Source organism: Callithrix jacchus, chromosome 12 (genome assembly GCF_049354715.1).
Source record: "Callithrix jacchus isolate 240 chromosome 12, calJac240_pri, whole genome shotgun sequence".
Taxonomy (NCBI): Eukaryota; Metazoa; Chordata; class Mammalia; order Primates; family Cebidae; genus Callithrix; species Callithrix jacchus.
In genome coordinates, this window is record NC_133513.1 from 113064861 (window position 1) to 113090791 (window position 25931).

The window sequence follows — 25931 nt, forward strand, 5'->3', positions numbered from 1 at the left end:
CAGGCACATACCTCCCTTCTAGCCAATCTGACCTAGGGCAAGAGCTTTAATGGTGGGGCAGGGAGCGGGGAGGAGGGTGCATCCCCAAGGACAGATGAGAGGAGTAAGTAAGATGGGTACTCACTCACAGGCGAGGGGCTGCGGGCAGAGTAATCCCAACACAAAGAGGGTTGGGAGGGAGGGAAAAGCAGCAGGGGCCCAGAAAAGAGTTTCTTTTGCTTCCTCCCCACTGTCTTTCTTAAGAGCCAAACCTTTCAAGTGACATGACAAGAAGAAAAAAAAGGTTCCAGGATTAGGAGAGTGAAAAATTAAGAGAATTTCCCTGCCCTTCTTTCCTTTTTCATACTTTCTTTCTCCAGTTCACTCTATTCTCCACCTCTCCTTCTTCCAAAATATCCTACCATCACAGGTTTTCTCACCTGTTTTGGGACCAAAAAATGGCAAAGAGGAGCAGTACATATAAAGAGGCTACCCACGGATGACCATACCTTCACCGCCTCTTAAATGACCACACTTTGACTGTGTCATAAACTCATCAACTATTAACTAACTTACATGTGTACATTATTTGTAGCAGCAGCTTCTGGGCTGTCTGCCAAGTCCAAACCCTCCTGCTGCTCTGACCCCCACCTAGGGGATTGGGACTCTGGAGCACATGTGACCTATGTGACCCTGGCCACAAGTCCCCTGGCCCAAGGTGAGCCAATAAGTCTCTTAACTAGAAGTCTAACATGGACTCGGACTCACTACTCAATTTGTTTTGCTTGCTGGTCAGTTTCCAGTCATTTCAGGGATTATCAGATGTCAGTTGGTTTGAGGGCTGAGGGTGCCATTTTAAAGGCAGAAATTTTGTCCTACATACACACAAACAGAGAAAGCCAAAAAGAGAGAAGAATAAAAGAGACATAGAAGAAGAGGTGCTTGTCAGACACCAGCTGTCTCAATAAAGTAATCCTGGATCCTCTACAACATCCATTTCTTTCTTATTTTCGGTCCCGTGGGTTCCTCATTAAAAAGTATGTGTTTTTGCTAAGCTGATAGGTTTGTATTTGCAACCAAAGAGCCTTGATAAAATAGTGATTTACAATTTACTAAGCACTTGCAGGTACGTTATCTCATTTGGGACTCATAATACCCTACGGAAATGAAGAGACCTGTTTATTTTACTTTGTTTAACAACTTAAGACACACAGGCCCTTGAATACTGGGAGCTGTCTTCTCAGCACCCAGCCACTACCCTGAAAGGATGTCCAGGTTATCTAGGAGAGAGGAGGACTCAAGGAGAGGCCTTGTGAGAAGAAACACATGGAGGGAGGGGCCGGGTGAAGGAGAACTGAGGCCACCCAAGGCAAACTCCCAGTGATTGCTGCTACGTGAATGACCCCAGCCAACACAACAAAGAAAAGCAGAGATGCTCCGTCAACCCATAGAATCCTGAGAAATTATACACTGTTCTTTTTTTTTCTGAGACAGTCCTGCCTCATCACCCAGGCTGGAGTGGTGCAATGGCGCCATCTCAGCTCACTGCAACCTCCACCTCCTGGATTCAAGCAATTCTCCTGCTTCAGTCTCCCAAGTAGCTGGGATTACAGGCATGTGCCACCACATCCAGCTAATTTTTTGTATCTTTAGTAAAGACAGGGTTTCACCATGTTGGCCACACTGGTCTGGAATTTCTGACCTTGTGATCCACCCGCCTCGGCCTCTGAAAGTGCTGGGACTACAGGTGTGGCCACCACACCCAGCCACACTGTTGTTTTAAGCCATTAACTTTTGGGGTTGGCTTGTTACATAACAAGAAATATATGAAACCGATATTAGGCAGCTTCTCCTATATCTCGAAGCTAAATAAATAAAGCTTGTATTCAGGTCTCCTGACTGCGGTGATTTATTCACTGTGCTAAGATGTGACTGAAAATGAGAAAAAATAACTCAAAAGTTTCATACATGTCATTTAAATAATAGAAAATGAATTTTAGCTCAGAACACCCAGTTGTGAAATTATCCTGTCAGCATGTAAATGAATTAAAAATATATGTATGTAAATGTGGACAGGTAGGAGAGTGTTATTAAAATACCTTGGTTACATGGTTACACAATGACTAAATGCTTTTCTCCTCTGTGTCAGAAGAATTTTTTTAAAAGCCCACCAAATAAAGAATATACGACAGTGCTCATAGCAGTATTAGTTCTAATAGCAAAAAAAGAAAGGAAAAAAAAAAGAAACAATTTCCCAGTGACAGGAAAAAGAACAAATCATGACATATTCATAAATAGTGAAAATAAGGAACTAGTTTCATACGTAGATAAATCTCAAAAATATAAATAAAAATAAGTGAAAGAACACAAACAGCTTAATATCATTTATATAAAATCCCCAAAATACAAGCCTTAGCAACACGTTTAGGAATACATATATAATAAAAGCAATAATGAAAACCAAGGGAATAAAAAATTCAAAATAGCAGGTTCCTTTAAGAGGAAGGAAACAGGAAACATTTGGAAAAAGGCACAGAGACAGCTCCAAACACATAGGTCATATTTCATTTCTTTTTTTGTTTGTTTGTTTTGAGACAGTTTTGCTCTTGTTGCCCAGGCTGGAATGCAACAGTGCAATCTCAGCTCACTGCAACCTCTGCCTCCTGGGTTCAAGTGATTCTCCAACTCAGCCTTTCTGAGTAGCTGGGATTACAGGCATGCATGCACCACCATGCTAAGCTAATTTTTGTATTTTTAGTAGAGACAGGGTTTCTCCATGTTGGTCAGGCTGGTCTCGAACTCCCAACCTCAAGTGATTGGGCTCCCAAAGTGCTGGGATTACAGGCGTGAGCCACTGAGCCTGGCCCATATTTCATTTCTTAATCTAGGTGGTAGATATATGTGTATATTTTACAACAACCTGTGTAAATGTACATCTGTGATAAACAGCTTTTTGAAATTGGAAAATATTTCATGATAAAAACACACTTTTAAAAACAACCAAAGAATCATGATTGTTCCAGATATATGTGCTTATTTCTTATATACAAAAAAAATCAATCTAGCTCTCAAATGCTTATTATTTTTAAGTAATAAAAAAGGACACATTATAGAGATACATACTCACAATTACACAGAAATAATGGCAAAGCCTCCTAAATTCGTAACTCATTGATACCAAAGGAAAAATACTTATTTAAACATAATGCTGAAAGTATTTCATTTAGGTCAGTACGGTGGCTCATGCCTGTAATCCTGGCACTTTGGGAGCCCAAGGCAGGGGGATCACTTGAGGCCAGGAGTTTAAGACCAGTCTCAGCAACATAGCGAGAACCCATCTTTAATTTTAAAAAGCTCCCTAGTCTGGGTGCGATGTGGCTCACGACTGTAATCCCAGCAGTTTGGGAGGCCAAGGCAGGCAGATCACCTGAGCTCAGGAGTTAAAGACCAGCCTGGCCAACATGGTGAAACCCCATCTCTACTAAAAATACAAAAATTAGCTGAGCGTGGTAGCACATGACTATAATCCAAGCTACCAGGGAGGCTAAGGCAGGAGAATGGCTTGAACCCGGAGGGCAGAGGTTGCAGTGAGCTGAGATCATGCCATTACACTCTGGCCAGCATGACAGAGAGAGACTCCATCTGAAAAAAAAAAAAACAAAAAAACAAAAAAACAAAACAACCAAACAAAAAGCTCCCCTGAAGGGCAGGCCACCAAAAAAGAAAAAAATAAAATTTCATTTGGCCCCTTTCAGTCAGCTTTTTAGGACCCGCCTGTATAATACCTGTTATACTTTCCTACCAACAAAATTCCCTTTAGGCCTAGGACACAAACACAGGTGCCTGTCATTCCTGGTGAATGACCTGGATGTCCTATCAATTTGTCTGTTCTGGATAGGGATCCCTGATAGGACCATACTGTGTGCTAAGAGACCCATGCTTGTCCCTGTCAGAGTTGATTATATCAGGAAAAGACATTTGACATAAAGCCAACCAGCCATGGTCTGCCACCTGCCTCCCTTGCCAGCTTTATTCCTACTACTCTCCTTTGAGATAGATGCATTTGCTATATCTTTCCTTCATGGCACATTCCACGATTATCAAATAATCATACGTTTACTTCCATGATTAGTCTTTGATACCTGTCTTTCCTCTTAAACTGTAGGCTTTATAAGGGTAGAAACAGGTCTTTGCTCATTATAGTGTTCCACCAACAAGCATGATTCCTGACACACAGCAGGCATTCAGTACGTTTTTGTTTGTTTGTTTTTTGTTTTTAGTAGCAGAAAGAAGTGTAATATGATGCCACTTTTTCTCTAAAGTTACCTTTTTATTTCATTAAACTTATATGGAAATACACCCACTTTGAGCAGACCCAAAATTAAGACAAAGGAATCAAAGCTATAAGAGACCCTACATGCATCCTCAAAGAGGAAAACACCAAAAAAATGCCATAATAAATTTGAGAAGTTTAAGGAGTTTACAGAAACATACCTGAATGAAGCTGAATTTTCCCAATAACACCTTCTACCAATCCCAAACAAATGGGATTCCAGGCAAGAAGTAGATCAGTAGCTAAAATAAAATAGGAAGCAGTGATGAGAAAATATTCACCAGAAAATATATTAAAACAATATCTTTAGCAGTGTATTTAAAAAAAAAAAGTCCCAAAAAAGCAGTACGAATATCCAAATGAAATATATCACCATAAAGCAATTTGTGACAAAGCATTAAACGTGAGGCCTGAAATTCTGATACAATAAGACTTCTGACAGTTAAGCGGAAGAGAATTCAGAAACTCTGCCCAGATAGGAAGCAGTACCTTGGCGCCCTATAGTGGAGGAAAAGGGCTGTTACACTGCAAGAGGGCTAACGGAGGAGCTGCCTGTGGTTCTACACAGCACAGAGTCAGTCCCAGATCCAAAGACCGGGCCTAAGAAATTGCCACAGAGCTGTCCACTTACAGGATCATACTCTGAAAATACCTTTTCCCAAAGATGCTTATAACAAACAAAGAAATCTGGGAAGCAACTGCTCTTTTACATGACTTCTAGGACAAATACAATAGGAACTGTTTCCTTTTGAGTGCCTTCTACTTGCCAGGCATCTCAATCAGGGCTCGTCATCTAAACCACAGAACAGACAGCAACTTGGGTGACAGTTTTCTCACTGCTTCCATATGAGAACTTAGATGACACAAGCTGGTTCCATCGTAGACACACAAAAGAGAAGCAAATTCATTACATGCAACAGATGCCTAAGGACAGGGTTTATTCTCTCGTGTGATCCAGACTGCAAAAGGTTGTTATAGACATGGTAATAAATGTAACATCTGTGGTAGTTCACCAGGTGAAGAAGATTAGCAAGAATGAAAACAATATTTGTCTTGGCAGAAAATTTAAACTACATTTTAATTATTATTATTTACATTTTATTTTAGTGAAACTTACTCTCAATCTGTAACTCACAGGGTAATTATACACTTAATAGTTCAGCCTCAAAATTCATTTGAGTTTTGACTATTATATCTTGAATGTCTTTGTTATGATATATTCTATGGGAGGCAAAAAAAGTTGACTTGTTTTTGGCTGGGCACAGTGGCTCATGCCTGTAATTCCGGCACTTTGGGAGGCAGAGGAGGGTGGATCGCCTGAGGTAGGAGTTCAAGACCAGCCTGGTGCACGTGGTGAAACCCTGTCTCTACAAAAATACAAAAATTAGCTAGGCATGGTGGCATGTGTCTGTAATCCCAGCTACTCAGGAGGCTGAGGTGGGCAAATCACTCAAACCCAGGAGGCAGAGTTTGCAGTGAGCCAAGATCATGCCACTGCACTCTAGCCTGTCAACAGTATGACTCCACCTCAAAAAAAAAAAAAAAAAAAGACTTGTTTTTATTGCAAGAATTAAAGCAAAATAATAAATTTATTTTTTAAAGGCTATTATAATACATTATATTTCTAATCTTGACAACTGTGAGTTAGGTTTAAGAAGTCCCATTTCACAGATGAGGAAATAGATGCTGAGAAAAGTAACATGGTCAAGTCATACAATGGATCGGATCAAGGCTGCTACCAAACACCGGACCTTCCTGACTCTTAGCCCTTGCTCTAAATCATTCTGTTACAGTGCCTCCTTCAGAAATTATACATGGAGCTAATCAGCAAGACAGTGATTTTTTTTTTTTTTTTTGAGACGGAGTCTCACTCTGTTGCCAGGCTGGAGTGCACCGGCATGATGTGCACTCTGCACCAAGGCTCACTGCAACCTCTGCCTCCTGGGTTCAAGCGATTCTCCTGCCTCAGCCTCCTGAGTAGCTGGGACTACAGGCACCCCCACCATGCCCAGCTAATTTTTGTATTTTTAGTAGAGATGGGGTTCCACCACGTTGGCCAGGATGGACTCAATCCCTTTACCTCGTGATGTGCCCACCTTGGCCTCCCAAAGTGCTGGCATTACAGGCCTCAGTCACTGTGCCTGGCCAGGACAGTGATTTTTAAGTAACATGTACTATAAAGTGAAAAAAAAAAAATCATCACCTATCCCACCATCCAGAGATAACTTCTTCTGCTACATTTCAGGTCATATGTTTGTAGACATACCAAACTGCAACACTATAAATAAGCATTACTGAGGGCAGGGGCAGCCTGTCTGGAGCAGTTGCTGGTTGCAATGGGGGAGGCGCAGCCAGGCTGCATGCTCCACGGAGCCAGCAGAGCAGAGAACAAGTGGGAGCCCTGCCCGCTACCAAGTTGGCAGGGTGGAAGCCCCATGCTCCAGGCACAGCTGCAGCCAGCGGAGGCTTCTAACCCAGGCATTCCTGCACTCTCAGGGGCCCAGGAAGCCCCCTCTTCTCCTGCAGGCTAGGCAGTGCCTGCTCCCACTCCCTGGCCTCTCTCTGCTCCTAGCACCTGCTCTGGTGCAGAGCAAAGTAGTGGCTGAGCCTGGGCACTATCATGACCCAGTCAGGTGTGCACAGGCTAGGGGCAGTGCTGACACACCAGCCCCCTGCCACCTCAGCCCCCTCTGGACTTTGGGTGCTGGTGAGCATGACAGAGAGGCCAGCAGGGGTGAAGGCAGCTCAAAGTGGGCCTGCAGGCACCCCTCAACCCAAACAGTGTGGGGACTGTGGATGGCATGTTGATGGAGGGAGGCAGACACAGGTTCCTGCCCATAAAGGGGTGGGTCCCAGGTGAAACCCCACCTTTAAGCCAGAGATGGCCTAAGGCCTGGGGTCCAGACTGCAGATTCCAGGTGGAGTCCACTGGCTGGAGTAAGAACTTAAACGGTGCTTTTTCCAGGTCGTCCATGGCCTCCCATGTACCAATCAGCACATACTTCCTCCATTCTGAGCCCATAAAAATCCCAGACTCAGCCATACTCACAGATGTCCATACTACCAGCTGCAGGAAGGAGCTGCCCACTTCAGGTCTCCTCATCAGAAGACCCGCCTGTGAAAAGGAGCTACCCACTTCAGGTCTCCTGACAGCTCTTCTGTTGCTCAATGAAGCTGCTCTCTGCCTTGCTTACCCTCCAGTTGTCTGTGTACCTCATTTTTCCTAGACATGGGACCCCTGAATGGTAGGACTGAAAAAGCTGTAACACAAACAGGACCAAAACATGCCCTCTGCTCACCAGGTTGCAGGCAACAAGGAGGGAAGGGCTGTGGCCCTTCAGGGAAACCAGACCTAGGGGCTCTCCGAGCCAGGGCTGTGACACCTTCTATGGGGCTCTGTAGCTGCTGGCATCTCCAAGCTTGCAGGCATCACCATATTCTCCGGTGCCGAGTGGAAGCTGTTTGTGGTACGCCTGGTCCAGCCACAGCCTCCCACAGAGCCAGTGCCTGTACTGGTGCTTGGAGCTGCCTGCCCTGCCATGGCTGGCACACCTGGCTGTGCACAGTGGCTGGACCCCACACTCACTCACACACACTCACCGCTCCGCACCTGGCTCGCCCCTGGCAGGCACAGGATCCGGGCTAGTAATGCAAACCGTGTGCAGCCTGCCAAGCCAAGAGGGTGGAACAAGCCCAGCAGGTCCAAAGAAAACTCAGACAAAAGCACCACCAGCCACAGAGGTTTCCCGGTGGAAAAGCAACACCCCAAGGATCCCATGACATTATAATTATAATTTTTTACAACTTTAAAAATAATTTTCTAATATTTCCAACAATTTTTATAATATTTCATGAGTATTCTTCTTTAAAATATTCTTCAAAATTATAACTTCATGGTGGCATAATTTCCCACTTAAAGAAATACTTCCTCAACAAAAGCATTAAGTTACTGGAAGTTTTCCCATCATTATAAAAAACACTGTGATAAATGATGACCATTCATTATGCAAATATCTGCCTCTCTAATTAATAGCTTTTGGATAGATTCTTGGGAATTAAAATAATAGGTTAAAAGCTTAAAAATGTAATTTTCTCAAATAATACCAAATTGCTTGCTACAAAGGTTACACCAAGTTAGACTTCTGCCAGAAGCACATGAATTTCTTTGAGTTTAAGAAAAAAAAAAAAGCAAGACCAGGCGCAGTAGCTCACGCCTGTAACCCCAACCTTTGCAAGGCCAAGGCAGGTAGATTGCCTGAAGCCAGGAGTTCAGCCTGGCCAACATGTTGAAACCCTGTCTCTACTAAAAATACAAAAAAAAATTAGCTGGGTGTGGTGGTGCATGCCTCTAAACCCAGCTTCTTTGGAGGCTGAGGCATGAAAACTGCTTGAACCAGGAGGGGAGGTTGCAGTGAACAGATCACACCACTGCACTCCAGCCTGGGGGAAAAGAGCAAGACTCTGTCTCAAAAACCAACAAAAAAATTTAATAACTTTGAATTCAAAATTTAGAATTTAACTAATTTTGCTAATTTGATGGCATCCATTGCCTAACATGATGTTTATTTCCATTCTATTGCTGGTAAAACTAAAAACTTAATTATAAAATTGGCTGCTTATGGCCAGGCATGGTGGCTCATGTCTGTAATCCTAGCACTTTGGGAGGCAGAGGCAGGTGGATCACTTGAGGTCAGGAGTTTGAGACCAGCCTGGCCAACATGGAGAAACCCCATCTCTACTAAAAATACAAAAATTAGCTGGGCGTGGCTGCATACACCTGTAATCGCAGCTACTTGGGAGGCTGAGGCACAAGAATCCCTCGAATCCGGGAAGTGGAGGTTGCTGTGAGCCGAGATTACATCACTGCACTCCACGCCAGCCTGGGTGACAGAGCGAGACTCTGATTAAAATAAATAAATAAATAAATTGGCTGCTAATATGTCATGACATCTTCTATGATTTCCTTGTTCATACCTCGTAACAAGTTTTCTTTATATCCCTCATTGACTTACAAGTTCCTTTCATATTAAGGACTTCAACTCTTTTGACATGTTTGCAAATATTTTCACAGTTTTTAATTTTTATATCTTTTGCTTACAAAGTTGTTCGTTAGTATCATTTACTGTATTTACTGATTTCATCTGTTAGTTGTTAACTATTTAACCCTAACACCAGTGGGATAAAGATACCCTGATTTCTTTCCAAATAGCAAGCCAGAATTTCGTATCAGGCAGGACACGTCTCATCATCTGCCAACACAGACAACCCTGCTAAGGAAAGAGTTCCAGCTACCCAGAACCTTCCCACCCTGACCTCAGACAAACAAACCACAGTTGGAGGACTTATACCTTGGGTACCAAATAAGCTTTAGGAATAGGGAAGAGGAAGGGAAAAACAGAGTTAAAGCAGTCAGGGAGAGTCATGTAGAAGAAGTGGCGCCATCAGGCATAAGGGCAGCAGCAAGAAAAATACAGCAGAAAAAAAGTACAAGATTTGTTCCGGGATTTGTCCCATCATTGGAGAAACACATATCAAGTACTTGCCAGGAACCAGACACTGTATCATGTTAAGATGATACAAAAATAAAGAAGCAAACAGTGTAGATAACAGACAACCAGTAGGTACACTGAAGATATGAACTGATAAAGCTGATAAACTAAGGCCAACTGTGGAAAAACACATAAACAGTAATGAGCCTGGCTGGGCATAGTGGCTCAAGCCTGTAATCCCAGCACTCTGGGAGGCCAAGGTGGGTGGATCACAAGGTCAGGAGTGACCAGCCTGACCAACATGAGGAAACCCTGTCTCTACTAAAAATACAAAAATTAGCTGAGCATGGTGGTGCTGCCTGTAATCCCAGCCACTCAGGAGGCTAAGGCAGGAGACTCACTTGAACCAGGACGTTGCAGTGAGCCAAGATCATGCCACTGTACTCCAGCCTGGGCGACAGAGCGAGACTCCATCTCAAAAAAAAACAGTAAGGAGCCTGAGCTTCCTGGAGACTATGACAAGCAGATAATAAAATAAGTAAAACAAGATTACAGCCAGGGATTACATCACGAGGTTGATGTAACTAAGGAACCCTTACCCAAAAGTTAAATCGTGTTTTCAATCGTTTAGAAGGTTCATCGTAAGAGATATTTTTACATCACTACCTAGTGAACACATAGATGTATGTAGGTAACCGAAACAAAGTTTCATGAAATAGTATTTGAAAAGAGGTGGAGAATGGGAGTAAAAAACCCACTTGGGTTACTACAAAAGTCTTGGCTTGAAATGACATGAAAGGTCACGGAGAAAAGATCTCAAGAAAAAAAAAGGAAAAATTGAAAAAAAAAGAAAGAGCTTGGAGAGTGAGTTGGTAGTGGGTGAAGAATGCACAGGAGGAGATGAACATGAAACTCCTCAAAAGAAGCTATGTGAGTGACAGGAAGAGGGCAAATCAAGGATAACACTGAGACACCTATTCTCTCCTGAGTGGGAAAGGATGAGGACATAAGTGAGAAGAGCAAGAGGGAGCACGGCAGTAAGGACAGGGTATACAGCAGCCAAAAGGAAGGACCAGTGAGAACCTCCTCATTCAATACCCTTTTCCATCTTTGGCATTGTGAACCATGCAAATGCATCATCCATTCAAGAAAATGAGATTTTAACTTAAAAAAAACTAGAAAAATGTCTGTGTTGTGGTCTAATGATTAAAAAACAATAGTCATTAATAGTCCAGAATGAAAACCAGTTAAACCCATTAAGACTGAGTTCAAGACTTCCTCTCAAGCTGGGCGTTTGGTTAGTGGTGACCCACGAGGGTTCAACATGCATTATCAAAAAGTGTTATTTCTATTCAGGGCCCATCTACCCTGGCCACAGCATGATGTTCGTCTGCAATGATTACAAGGTGTTCAGATTTTGTGAATCTAAATGTCATAAAAACTTTAAATAGAAGCGCAATCCTCGCAAAGTTAGGTGGACCAAAGCAATCCAGAAAGCAGCTGGTAAAGAGCTTACAGTGGATAATTCATTTGAATTTGAAAAGCATAGAAATGAACCTATCAAATACCAACAAGAGCTATGGAATAAAACTACCGATGCACTGAAGAGGGTTGAAGAGATCCAACAGAAACGCCAAGCTAAATTTATAATGAACAGACTGAAGAAAAAGAGCTACAGAAAGTTCAGGATATCAAAGAAGTCAAGCAAAACATCCATCTTCTCTGAGGCCCTCTTGCAGGAAAAGGGAAGCACTTGGTCTTGAACTTGAACTCCTGACCTCAGGTGATCCGCCCGCCTTGGCCTCCAAAGTGGTTGGATTACAGGTGTGAGCCACCACGTCCATCCGGGAAGCAGTTGAAAGAGAAAATGGTACAGCAGTTGCAAGGGGATGTGGACATGGTAGATGCTTCTTAAAAATATAGCCATTTCTTTTACGTACATTTGAAAATGCCCTTTGGACACTTGGAACTGCTAAATTGTTAGTTTATTTTTTACATAAGGTCACTTAAATGAAAAGTGATTAAAATATATCTTTCCTATATTGCCATCTACAAAACATCAGATATTACGGATGTTAGATTGCATCTCAGTGTCAAATCTTCACTGACAGATGTACCTATGTAAATCATGAAAATTCTGCTTATAACTATAGAAGTGAATTGTGGATGTAAAATGGTTATGCCATTTGGATAACGGCACAAGGCAGCAAAAATTCACGGCTAGTGATGTATAAAATATTTCTTTGAAGTAAAATATTCCCTTTATTAATGTTACAGAAGGGAAGCACTTTATTAATTCCCTTTATTAATGTAACAGAAGGGGGGGATATAACAAGGAACTAACAATTTGTATGAGTATCAAATATTATTTAGATTTTAGTATTTCCTGTTTTGGTTTACCTGCATCTCGGAAGAGCATAAAGATATTGTTTGATGTTGGACTGTTTTGACCTGGTTTAGCCCTTCTGATAGGTAGTTTTGGATGTTGGGGATGAGAACTGAATAATCTTTGCCTGAAGTGACACTACACTCTAGAAATTCCACTTTGGAGAACACTTACTTCCAACTTGTGATTCCTGATAGAACAAACTTTATTTTCTAGCCTCCCAATGATCTAGAAGCAGAGAAATCCCAGTGCCTTTTACAAGTTATGTGGTTTTCTTTTAAAAAGCTCCCACTTTTGGAAAGTAGAATTTATGGGTACAATATCTGTTCATTATTGTACATAAAACCATTTAAAAAGTTTAAAAAAAAAAAGACTGAGTTCAAGATGAGCTGATCAAGAGGAAATAACTAAATTTAAGAACAAGAGGAGGGGCTAGGCTCAGTGGCTCATGCCTGTAATCCCAGCACTTTAGGAGGCTAAGGCAGGAGGATTACTTGAGGTCAGGGGTTTGAGACCAACCTGGCCAACACAGCAAGATCCCCTGCCTCTACAAAATACTAGCCAGGTATGGTGGCACACACCTGTAGTTCTAGGTACTTAGGAGGCTGTGGCAGGAGGATGACTTGAACCCAGGAATTTGAGGCTGCAGTGAGCTATGATGGTGCCACTGTACCTAGCCTGGGGGACAGAGCAAGAAAATAAAATAAAATAAAAATAAAAAACAAGAAAGACAAAAGATGTTAAAGAAGGAAAAGAAGACAGATGACCAAAAAAAAGCAGGTGTAAAAGTTAACCTTAGAAAAGAAGATACTATTTTTTTCTTCTAAGTCTGGAAGAAAAGATGAAAAGCTAAATATAGAAGTGGAGAAGAGAAGCAGATGAGTGTATCATATGCCCTTGACTCAGGAGTCAAAGTCATCTTTGTTTTAGCAAAGGGAAGGATGAAGGAGTAATAGGGGCACTGGAGGCTAGGTGTGGGAAAGGAATTTGGAAAGTCAATTTGCAAGTGTTCTATGTATGTTAAAAGTATATATATATAATTTGTTTTTTTGAAACAGAGTCTCGCTCTGTCACCAGGCTGGAGTACAGTGGCACTATCTCGGCTCACCGCAACCTCCAACTCCCCAGTTCAAGCAATTACCCTGCCTCAGTCTCCCGAGTAGTTGGTATTACAGGCGCATGCCACCACACACAGCTAATTTTTGTTATTTGTTTCACCATGTTGGCCAGATGGTCTTGATCTCTTGACCTTGTGATCTGCCCGCCTCAGCCTCCCAGTGTTGGGATTACAGGTGTGAGCCACCACACACGGCCAAAAAGTATGTATATTTTTTAACTCAAGTGTTTTCAAGAAAAAGGGGATCAATCCATTAGTGGGTCATCATGTCAATTTCATATAAAGAGACGAGCAGTGGCTGGGCACAGTGGCTCATAGCTGTAATCCTGGCACTTGGGAGGCCGAGGCAGGTGGTCTGCCTGAGTTCAGGAGTTCAATACCAGCCTGGGCAACATGCTGAAACCCCATCTCTACTAGAACACAAAAAATTAGTTGGGCATGGCAGCATATGCCTATAATCCCAGCTACTCAGGAGGCGAAGGTAGGAGAATTGCTAGAACCTGGGAGGCAGAGGTTGCAGTAAGCCAAGATTGCACCACTGCACTCCAGCCTAGGTGACAGAGCAAGATTCTGTCTCTAAAAAAAAAAAAGTAGAGATCAGCATTAATAGCACTAAAACAGAATAGAAAACAGAAAAACCACAGTGTAAGGAGAAATATTTCATAAAACTTTTGTTTTTGGTACAACCTTGTGAATTATTTTGTTCAACTCCTCTACATACTTGCTCATTTTTCTGACTGCTTCACCTGTTAGTTTTTGAGAGAGGTCTTACTTTTCAAAATCTCATGCTTTATTTTCTTTCTCTTTATTTTTATGTTATATCTTTCAGGATTATTATATCTTCCTGGTGAACTGCTCTGCTCATCAGGATGTAATAACCAGTCTTATTTCAAATAACACTTTTTGCCCTAAAGTCTAGTTGGTATAACATTAATATTGTGAAAGAAACACATTAGGCATTAAAAAGGAATAAATATGGATATTGCTAACTACCTGTCCAACTCCCACAGCCTTAGGAATAAAGTCCAAATTCCTTGGAGAGGCTTGTGAGACCCTGCATGGGCTAGTCCTGTCCATCCCCCTCCAACACATCCCCCCGTAGCAACCTGGCCTTCAGTCATTCTGAACCATGTGCAGCCTGGGCCTGGAATGCAACTCCCCACCCACTTCTGCCTGCCCTTCATTCCAGACTTAGAACAAGGGTCACTGCTCTTCCCAGACACATTCCCCACTCCACCCACCCAGCAGAGCTGACCAGACTCTCTTGCGTGGCTGCCCTGAGCCCTGCACATATTCCCATCATGGCACCTTACTTTGGTTTAGTGCACGTTATTAGTGACTTGCCTGTCCCCTTGACTGAATAGGAACTCATCAGAAAGAGGAAGTTGACTGAGACCTAGTCTCCTCGAGCTTATGCTCCCAGTGCATGGTACACGGAAGGCTCCAAAATGAATGGGTAAACGTATGACATGGAAAGGGGAGGCAAGCTGAAATCAGGTAACTTGCATAGAATCACGTTGGAAGGATTTACTACTAAAAGTGGCAAAAGTTAAAATCATCACAGAACCACTTTGGAAGGATTTACTACTTAAGGTAACAAAAGTAAAGTCATCTCATCTGGTCTATTTGAGACAAAGACATTAAGGCTGGCAGAGGTAAAGTAACTGCCCAACACTGCACAGCTTGTTAACATCGGAATAATTTCTCACTCTCGGGCCACAGCTCTTTCTAATACCGTAAATTTCCCTACCAAATTCTCTCTGATGCGATCCTCTCATATTTGTATAGGGCTTTCAGCTCACCAGCATCATCCCAGGTACTCTAAAATGCCTTTTTTTCTTGCCAAGTCCGATTGGTTGTAACTCCTCAATAACTGATTAATCTTTCACTTCTTTTGACTCCTACTGCACTATCCTTGTCCAGGTCCTTCACCATCAGGATCATTTACCAACTGGCTAGGCATGGTGGTTCACGCCTGTAATCCCAGCATTTTGGGAGGCCGAGGTGGGTGGATCACGAGGTCAGGAGTTCAAGACCAACCTGCCAAGATGGTGATACCCCATCTCTACTAAAAATACCAAAAAAAATTAGATGGGCATAGTGGCGGAAGCCTGTAATCCCAGCTACTTGGGAGGCTATGGCAGATAACTGTTTGAACCCCAGGACATGGAGGTTGCAGTGGGCCGAGATAGCACCACTGAACTCAGCCTGGGCAATACAGTAAGACTCTGTCTCAAAAAGAAAAAAAATTACAATTAAAAAAAAATTTTTAATAAAAAGCTGTTATTGGTATGAGTGCAGTATGCCTGTAATCCCAGCACCTTGGGTGGCCAAGGAAGGCAGATCACCTGAGGTCAGGAGTTCAAGACCAGCCTGGCCAACATAGTGAAACCCTGTCTCTACTAAAAATGCAAAAATTAGCTGGGCGTGGTGGTGGGCACCTGTAATCCCAGCTACTTGGGACGCCGAGGCAGGAGAATCGTTTGAACCTGGGAGGCAGAAGTTGTAGTGAGCCAAGATCTCCCTAATGCACTCCAGCCTGGGCAACAGAGTGAGACTCCGTCTCAAAAAAAATAACGGCCGGACTTGGTGGCTCACGCCTGAAATCCTAGCACTTGGGAGGTCCAGGTGGGTGGATCACCTGAGGTCAGGAGTTTGAGACCAGCCTGGCCAACATGGTAGAACCCTGTCTCTATTAAAAATACAAAAATAGGCCAGGCACAGTGGTTCACGCCTGTAATCCCGGAACTTTGGGAGGCCAAGGCAGATGGATCATGAGGTCAGGAGTTCAAGACCAGTTTGGCCAACATGGTAAAACCCCATCTCTACTAAAAATACAAAAATTAGCCAGGCACTTGGTGGGTGCCTGTAGTCCCAGCTACTTGGGAGGCTAAGGCAGGAGAATTGCTTGAACCTGGGAGGCAAAGGTTGCAGTAAGCAGAAATCACACCATTGCACTCCAGCTAGGGCAACAGAGTGAGACTTCATCTCAAAAACATTAAAAATATTAAAATACAAAGATTAGCCAGGCATGGTGGCAGGCGCCTGTAATCCTAGCTACTCATGAGGATGAGGCAGGAGAATCGCTTAAAACCAGAAGGCGGAGGTTGCCGTGAGACGAGATCGTGCCACTGCACTCCAGCCTAGGCAAAAGAGCCAAACTTTGTCTCGAAAAAAAAACTACTTCAATAAGTTTTTCAATTATTAAACCTCATGGTAGGACCGTAATTCCTGAAAGCCTTTTCAGAGTAATAAATGCTTTACAGAAATATCTTAATGCCTAGATATGCCCCAGAATTCTACTTTCTCAGAATAGAAAACATTGATCTGCAGCTCTGATATAGCCTAACAATGGGCATCCATCATTCAGTCCCAACAACCAAATTCTGGTCCAAATGGTAAATCAAACATGACTGCCGACTTACTCCCCTGCCCTACACCCCCTACATACACAGGAGACAGGGATAATCTAAAAAAGGTAGAATCTCAAGGGAGGTAGAAACATGCTTGGGAAAGACATGAATACTGATAAACTCCAGTTCCATATGTTAATAAGTACTAGGTCCCAAGCCTTGGGAAACTGCAGGAGAATATAAATAGAAAGTATAACTTTTAATGAGCAACAGAAAGACACCTGACAAAATTTCAGTTAACCAATGAAAAATGGGGGGAAATGGCAACAGCAATAAAAATTAAGAAAAGCATGATAAGTGAAAAACATAAATAAAAGGTAGAAATCACTTCTAATACATTTATAGTTCATTCAAATAGTTTCAACTAACCAATGACAAGACAGACTATTGGCTGGGCATGGTAGCTCACACCTGTAATCCCAATACTTGGGAGGCTGAGACAGGCAGATTGCTTGAGCCCAGGAGTTCAAGACCAGCCTGGGCAACATGGTGAGACATTGTCTCTAAAAAAAAAATACAAAAAATTAACCAGGCACCTTAGTTCCAGCCACCTAAGAGGCTAAAATGGAAGGATCATCTGAGCCCAGAGGTTGAGGATGCAGTAACCCCATGAATCACACCACTGCACTCCAGTCTGGGTGACAAAAAGAGACCCTATCTCAAAAAAATATAGACTATTAAGTCCGAACCCCTCTATCAGTTTATTTAATTCTCTGGTTATTTATAGTTTGCCACTATATACCTGCTGTCCAGCATAACAGGCACTCATTCAATAGTTATTAAACAAAATAAAGAAAAATAAGCATCAAAAAGTGAAAATGAATTTTTCCTAACAATTGCTTGTTTTCATTGATGCATAATAAGAATACCATCATAAGGTTTTATTGTTTTTGAAGTTAGCCCCAAAATATCAGTCTTTGCTCTGCAGGCACTTTCATTTATGTACTTATTTTCTTCTTTTATACAAACCAGGAATGAGCTTGGAGTTTTAATTTTCTTCAGGTGATTTTAATAAAAGCATTATCTTTCAGTAAATATAATACATGATGAGAATATGGTTTCTCAAAATGAAAGGTTTACCTAAAAATTCTAGGCAATTTTTTTTTCCTTGAGACAAGGTCTCACTGTTATCCAGACTCAACTACAGTAACTCCATCACAGCTCACTGCAGCCTCCAACCCCTGGACTCAATCGATCCTCTCACCTCAACCTCCCAAGTAACTGGGACTACAGGCACACGCCATGGTGCCCAGCTAATTGTTGTTTGTTTGTTTTTTTAGTAGAGACAAGGTCTATCTATATTGCCCAGGCTGATCTCAAACTCCCAGACTCAAGCGATTCTCCCAAGTCAACCTCCCAAAATGCTGGGATTACAGGCATAAGCCACCAAGCCTGGCCAGGGCAATTTAAATTATCTTGAAATCTTTGTATTATCTTGAAACCTCTAGCACATAACTTCTCAAACTAGTTAGAGATAAGAGACACTAAACAATAGAGGAAGGCCTGAAGCAGCTACTATAATTAACACAAAAAGGAAGACTGCATGTGTCTTATGAGCTGCTCTGACTTGCTGCCTGGTATAGCACCGGGCATACAGCTGACACTTCAAAATGTGTGTGTGTGTGTGTGTGTGTGTGTATTTAAAATCTGTAGCTCTTCAGTAAAAAAAAAAAACAACAGTTGGCATTAAAGGGTCTTTCTGTACAGAGGACATGTGTAGACAGTATGAGAGCAGGCATATGCAGCAGTGCCCTCAGTAGCAGATACTCTACTAACCATTTTAATGGCTACTATGGGGGCAGAAGGCATTGGAATGCCAGAAAAAATGGCCAGCGGGCTCAAACTATCTAAGTTATCTAATAACCATGTAACCGATCTAATCCAACAAACGTATTGTTTTCTAATCTTTCCTTCAGAAGGTATAGTCTAATGTGGCACACAAATTTAAAAAAGAAAAATTTTTAATTCACAAATAAATCATAAAATTTAAGATAATCAATGTACCTATAAGGAATAGAGTTGCTTACAAATGACAAAAGTATAGCATGTTTGAAATGATGCCAAATTTTAATTAGTGAAATAATAATATATACCCAAAGTTGTAAGTATTTGCAATAAGCTCAACTGTTTGACCCATCAGGTCAACATTTCCACTCTTATTTCAGATGCATTTGGCAGTACATCGCTTCTATTTTCATATGCCCTCCTCTTCCTGGTACACAGAAAACAAGTGATTAAGTACTATGTGCCTGCACAGAACATGAGTCATTCATTCCAAGATGGAAGAATGAAGGCACTCCCTCAGCCCCAGAACAAGCCTGGGTTTTGCACAGCTGCTGAAGTTTATAGGCACTTTCACTGTGTCTTAAAAGAAAAAAAAAAAGGTGTGTCAGAGTATGCATAAATAATCAAACCCATGTTTCATTTCCTGCTAAAGTTAAAGGATATTATTGCTGTGAAAAGACAATCACCAACACCAAATCAAACAGATGAGGAAATGAGAAACTAAAAGTTTCAATTGTTAGCTCATTTATGCTTTACTTCTCAGAATTTAATTAGGCCAGGAAAATAGGTTAAGGAATAATTTGATTCGGTGCTATCTTATGAATGCAAAGTTTTTTTCCTTGAATTCTCTGATAGTATTTATTCTCCAGCATTCTACAAGCTGAAGAGCTAATCCAATTTAGAAGTTCTAGCAGCTGGTGATTTCCCAGTCTTAAATCTAACTCAGTGGTTATCAGTGACGGCTGCTCATTATCATCATCTAGGAGCTTTATACTATTGCCTCAGCATCAGAGATTGTCTCAATTGGTTAGGGTGGCGCCCTGGAATAGGTATTCTTTAATTCTCCCCCTAGTGATTCTAATATACAGCCAGCTTAAGAATCACTGTTCTAAATGATTATAGGTCACTGGGAAGGACCTGTATTAGTAACTTGGTCTTATCAGTCTGACTGAAAGATGATGCCTATAGCACATTCAACTCAAAACTCTCATGTAGTAAAGTAATATAAAATGCATAAAGATCTCATAATATAGTGAGGTGGCATAAAAGCTGGTCTAAACTAGCAGTAGGAAATACACTTCAAAAGGTAACCACAAGAATATTTAAAAGATTAGAGATACCACCTAGAAAAGAAACGTAGTTTCTAGGCCAGGTACAGTGGCTCATGTCTGTAATTCCAGAACTTTGAGGGTTGAGGCAGGAGGACTGCTTGAGGCCAGGAGTTCAAGACTAACCCAGCCAATATAGCGAGACCCTGTCTCTATTATTTAACAAAAAGAAAAGCCATGGTTTGGGAATAAAAAAGGAAGTACAACTTGAATTACAACTTGCCAAACTCATTACCTTAAGCACCTGAAAGTAACAACCACCTCAAAGATTAGATAAATCCTTGGGTGATGCATTCATAATGCATGGCAATGTGTTGGAATTTACTCCTCACCTTTTGCTGTCCCCAAAACTGTCTTTTGACATCACTTTCAAAAACAGGATTTTGAGAGCTAAATCAAAGCATAGATGAGCTAAGAATCGGTATTTTCCTTTCCTCATTTTAGAGCCATTAACAGAGAAGCATAAAATTAGCACTTTCATCATTAAATAGATGTAACCTTTCTCCCAGCTGGTGTTCAAATAATTTCCTAGCTTTTCCTAAAATTTTTTTTCAAAATTACTTTACTCTACCCCATCTAAGATTGTACAGTCATTCTACCACCACAGGTCCTCCCCAACAGAAAGCTTTACCTTCAAACCCAATCATGTCTAGGATTTGCCATTTTACTTGGCCTCTGATGAAAAACTCCGGATAAATAAGGGCCAAAGGATAGTGTTCTCGGGGAGTGGAAAGGAAAGAAAAACATGTACTATCCCTACAGTTTGGCCCAGTAGGCACCATTCATCCTCATGAATTTGTTCCTTTCCTTTTTTTTTTTTTTTTTTTTTTTTTTCCTTTTTGGAGCACCTAATTAGAACACAGGCATTGTTTCTGGCACCTTCACAATCTTCACATACAAGGAGTTATTTCTGGCAAGACAAAAAAAAAAAAGTCCTGGCCGGTGCAGTCGCTCAGGCCTGTAATCCCACCACTTTGGGAGGCTAAGGAGGACAGTTCACAAGGTCAGAAGATCGAGAACATCCTGGCCAACATGGTGAAAACCGGTTTCTACTAAAAATACAAAAATTAGCTGGATATGGTGGTGCGTATCTGTAATAATCCCAGCTGCTCAGAAGACTGAGGCAGGAGAATCGCCTGAACCAGGGAGTCAGAGGTTGCAGGGAGCCGAGACTGCACCACTGCACTGCAGCCTGGCGACAGAGGGAGAGAGAATCCATCCCAGGGGGAAAAAAAAAGGAAGAAAGAAAACAAAAATTCTTAAACGTCCAGGCCTGCATAGGGCCAGTATCCTCCAGGGCTTTCCATTCATATCTGAAAGAACCTCACAGAGTCAAAACAAAGAACACCTTTCTTTCATTTTCTTTATTAGGAAAGAGATTTTCACCATCTTGGTGTGGGGAACACCATTAGGTCTCAAACCTCAAGACTCAGCTCAAATCTCCCACAGAGCTCTATGTGATCGCTCCATCAGGGTATCTGACTCTATACAATATGCGTCTCTTCTCCATTAGGCCACATCCTCCACCAGGATGGGGGCAGTGTTTTAAGTATCTTTTTACTTTGGCACATGCCTAGCAGACAGGTCTTCAATAAATGTTTGTAAAGATTAAGTAAATGACTTCATAGAATTTCTTTTTTTTTTTTTTTTTTGAGACAGAGTTTCGCTCTTGTTGCCTAGGCTGGAGTGTTTCACTCTTGTTGCCTAGGCTGGAGTGCAGTGGTGCAACCTCGGGTTACTGCAACCTCCACCTTCCGGGTTCGAGCGATTCTCCTACCTCAGCCTCCTGAGTAGCTGGGATTACAGGCATGCACCACCACACCGGCTCATTTTATATTTTTAGTAGAGATGTGGTTTCACCATGTTTAGTAGAGATGGTTGTGAACTCCTGACCTCAGGTGATCCGCCTGCCTTGGCTTCCCAAAGTGCTGGGTTTTTGTTTGGTTTTGTTTTGTTGAGACGGAGTCTCCACCCAGGGTGAAGTGCAGAGGCGCGATCTCAGCTCACTGCAACCTCCACCTCCCAGGTTCAAGTGATTCTCGTGCCTCAGTCTCCTGAGTAGTTGGGACTGCAGGTGCTCACCACCATGCCCGGCTAATTTTTGTATTTTCAATAGAGACAGGGTTTCACCATGTTGGCCAGGCAGGTCTCAAACTCCTGACCTCAGGTGGTCCACCGGCCTCGCCTCCCAAAGTGGCTGAGATTATAGGCATGAGCCACTGAGCCTGGCCCACAGGATTTCAGGCAATGTAAAGTGTTAGGAGAAATAAATATAATACTAAATTAGTTAGATATTGGGGGATGAGGGATGCTTCTTCAAGGGAAGTTTTTGGAAGGTGCAAATGGGAGTAAAAGGCACAGGTGGCACAGATGCTACGCAGATGAATCCTGGGAGTCCCTGCCTAGAAAAGAGACTGTTACTCTGCTAAACTCCCAGGGCCACCCACTACCGTTGCTCCCTGGGGAAAGGGACATTCTTTAAGCTGGCAATAAGAAGCATGTTTATATCCGGTATAAAAACAATGTATAATGATACTGTGAAACAGCAATAATATTATACCTGCAAACTACTAAAATTGAGAGCATTATGGCATGTTTTACATCTCCTAACACTTCAGTTCAATAACTGCTTCAAATCCTACAGATTGACATTGCAGAAATTGTGAAACTTGAAATTCAGTGTTAACTTGAAAGTAAAATGTTTCAAAGAATGAGATTCATAAAGAAAATTAGTGTGGTATTTTAAAGTATCCTGCTATCAAGTTAAAGAAACACAGGGTAAACTAGGAAGAACCTGAAATTAAAATAACTTAAAAGAAAAAAAACATCAGGGAACACTGACCTAAAATCAGCCCATATTTCACTCAACCACTCACCAAAGAATGTGTGGATGCTTTTTTGTGAATGGAAGCAGATCCCTTAGGAGTCTCCAACAACCAGAAAATGAGTCATCCTAAAAACATGCAATTTAATTAAGGTGCTACCAGTATGTCTTGTGACGGACAGTGATGCTGAATGTTCAATGTTTATCTTCACTTTAGAAATACGATTTACACATTATCACTTAATGTATTGTCAATGGCTATTGATAACCTATAACATTTATTATTTCCCTATTCTGTTAAACATACTGATTCAAATGTTCTCCTCGGCTCAAATATGGGCATTTGACACATAATGATTATGACTGATATCAGCTAAGGACTTGGATTGACTAGAGGCACTGTGACATTGCTGTTACTTCGCAAACTTCTGTTTGCAAAGGTAGATTTTTAAAGGTTATGTTTTAAAACATATTTGAACAGGAATAGAACCGTTTACAAAAAGACACACAGAGACATAGTAACACAGCTTGCGAAGAGCTAATGCATTTCAGTCCCCATGAAACCATGCCAAAACAAGGTTAGATATGATTCTGAGAATATACTGAATCAATAGCACAGCCAAACTAGTTTGATTTTCCAGTAGTTTAGTATCTATCTGCAAATACATCAACAAATTCCGTCACAAATCACAAAGACTAAAATTAGCAACAACACCCTTTTTTGCATGAGAGCCAGCTTGAAAAAAATAAAATGTCTATGGGTTCCATTTATTTTTATTCAGAAAGAAAACAAATTTAATGAATTCCACAGGATTAAGAAATTCCTGCTTCACTGAATAAAATGGCAATGAGAAATTAGCACAACCTTTCTAGGTGGCAAGAGAGGCAGTGTGTTCTAGTCTTTCGTTCTTGTATTCTCCCCTTAAACTTCCCAACAACCCCTTTGCTGCTCAAACTATACAAGGTAGACCAGGGACTAGAATTATTTCAAGTTATTCAATACAACTTTCACAGAAAACGTGCTATGGTCCAGGTGCTAGGGATCCAGCAATGAGTCTTGTCCTCTTTCTCCATGGCAAGGGGGTGTTTACACCAGGCAAGTAGGAAAAGTAGGGACCTGAATCAATGCAACCAGGTTCCCCAAAGACCAAGCTGTCAGTGCACCTTAGTTTCTGGCACCTTCACAATCTACTCTTTAAAAAGTCTTGATACTAATTCTCTTCTAAAGCATGCCTTTGGCAAGTCCTGGCCTCTGCTGGCCAGGACCTGGCCAAAACACAAGTGTCTAGAAAACAGTGATTCTACAAATGTTCTCCCTTCTTTGAAGGTAGTTTTGCCCTTCAGGATTCTCCTGAATTTCATCTCTGCTGTACATGCTCTGAAAGGATGTCCATGAAACTGGATCTAGGACTCTTGAAAAGCTACACTGAGAAGGGCTTCAGGTTGCTCATCATTGGAAGAAAGAGTTCCCAGTGAGTACACATATCAATGTTTCTGCTCAAAGATCTACCCTGTATCTATTCCCTTCCCAAACTGCAGATGTTCCAAACACTTAAGAAGAGAAACCTGATCAACTGATCGTCGCTGGAAAAAGTACTACTAGTCAATTCATTACATAACAACATTCCCCATAACTATATGAATTTTGCAAGAAAGCCAGTGCAGGCATAGGGTCAACAAACAAACCAGTTACTACATTATTAGCCTTTTCATTCTACATAGATCCTTCCTCAATGTGCTTGCTTTCACATTTGAGAGGCTATTTAATTCTCTATGTAGGCTACACTATAATGATTAGGAGAGCTAAAGGTACATTTCAGGTATCGCCATGAAAATATAAATCCTGTAACTTTGGAGTCAAGAGGGTAGAAAGGTTCATAAAACATTTTTGTCAATACTGAGGAAAACCTGGTTTGAGAGTCAAACACTGAGTTAGAGCCTGGCTCTCCCTCTGTAAACTTGGGCAAATTACTTCTCTGTGTTTCAGTTTCCTCGTCTGTAAAATGAGGATAATAATGAAACTCTCCTCCCAAGATTCACTGTGAAGATGAAATAAAATAATATATGTAAAGGGCATGGAAAAGTGTCTGGCTCAGAAAAGTGTTCAACAGGCCAGGTGCAGGGTGGCTCACGCCTATAATCCCAGTACTTTTGAGAGTCTGAAGCGGGCCAGTCATCTGAGGTCAGGAGTTCAAGACCAGCCTGGTAAAACCCCATCTCTACTAAAAATACAAAAATTAGCCAGGTATGGTGGCAGTTGCCTGTAATCTCAGCTACTCGGGAGTCTGAGGGAGGGAGAATTGCTTGAACCCGGGAGGCAGAGATTGCAGTGAGCTGAGATTGTGCCACTGCACTCCAGCCTGGGCAACAGAGCGAAACTCTATCTCAAAAAAAGGAAAAAGAAAAGTGCTCAACAAATAAAAGCTGTTATTATTAGCTACTCTTAATCTCAGGTGATGATTCAGACATCAAAATATACACAAAAAACCTCCCTCAATCTGTAATCCTAGCACTTTGGGAGGCCGAGGCGGGCAGACTACCTGAGCTCAGAAGTTCGAGACCAGCATGGGCAACGTGGCAAAATCTTGTCTCTACTAAAAATACACAACATTAGACAGGTGTGGTGGCAGGTACCTATAGTCCCAGCTACTCACAAGGCGGAGGTAAGAGAATCGCTGGAACCCAAGAGGCCGAGGTTGCAGTGGGCCAAGATCATGCCACCACACTCCAGCCTGGGCAACAGAGCTAGACTCTGTCTCCAAAAGAAAGAAAAAAAACCTGTCTTCCATTTAAGTCAAAAACATGTGAGGTGAAAATTCTGTAAAGATAAATATTTCTACCTTAAAATAGGAAATATACAGTCATATGTACATGCATAAAAATACACAGATTTATTCAACCCAACTGTTAGTTGTCAGCAATATAAAATGTAAAGTAGTAGGATATAAAACTAGTAACCCATTTTATAGAAACTAAAGACCAGATACACTAAGAAAAAACTTGGTTATTCAGCAACAAAAGTGATTAGAAAGATTTTATAAACATATTTAATATTTAATTAAAAGTACCCTATAAAATTTTGTCATGGTATTTTGCAAATTTTTAGCAAACACAATTTTTTTTTTTTTTTTTTTGAGACAGTCTTACTCTGTCACCCAGGCTGGAGTGCAGTGGCATCATCTCGGCTCACTGAAACCTCTGCCTCCCACGTTCAAGCAATTCTCATGCCTCAGCCTCCTGAGTAGTGAGGATAACAGGTGCCCACCACCACACCCAG

At 41.7% G+C, this 25931-nt stretch overlaps 1 protein-coding gene across 3 annotated transcripts in view; it reads right to left on the reverse strand.

The window, feature by feature from the left end:
• The window catches only part of INPP5F (inositol polyphosphate-5-phosphatase F), a 106585-nt gene that overhangs the window by 74918 nt on the left and 5736 nt on the right, over nucleotides 1-25931 (reverse strand). For all 3 annotated transcript variants that reach the window (XM_035269263.3, XM_078346631.1, XM_009010383.5), the window contains exon 2: nucleotides 4474-4554. In XM_035269263.3, coding sequence (XP_035125154.2) covers nucleotides 4474-4554 — 81 coding nt within the window. The remainder of the gene's footprint in view (nucleotides 1-4473; nucleotides 4555-25931) is intronic.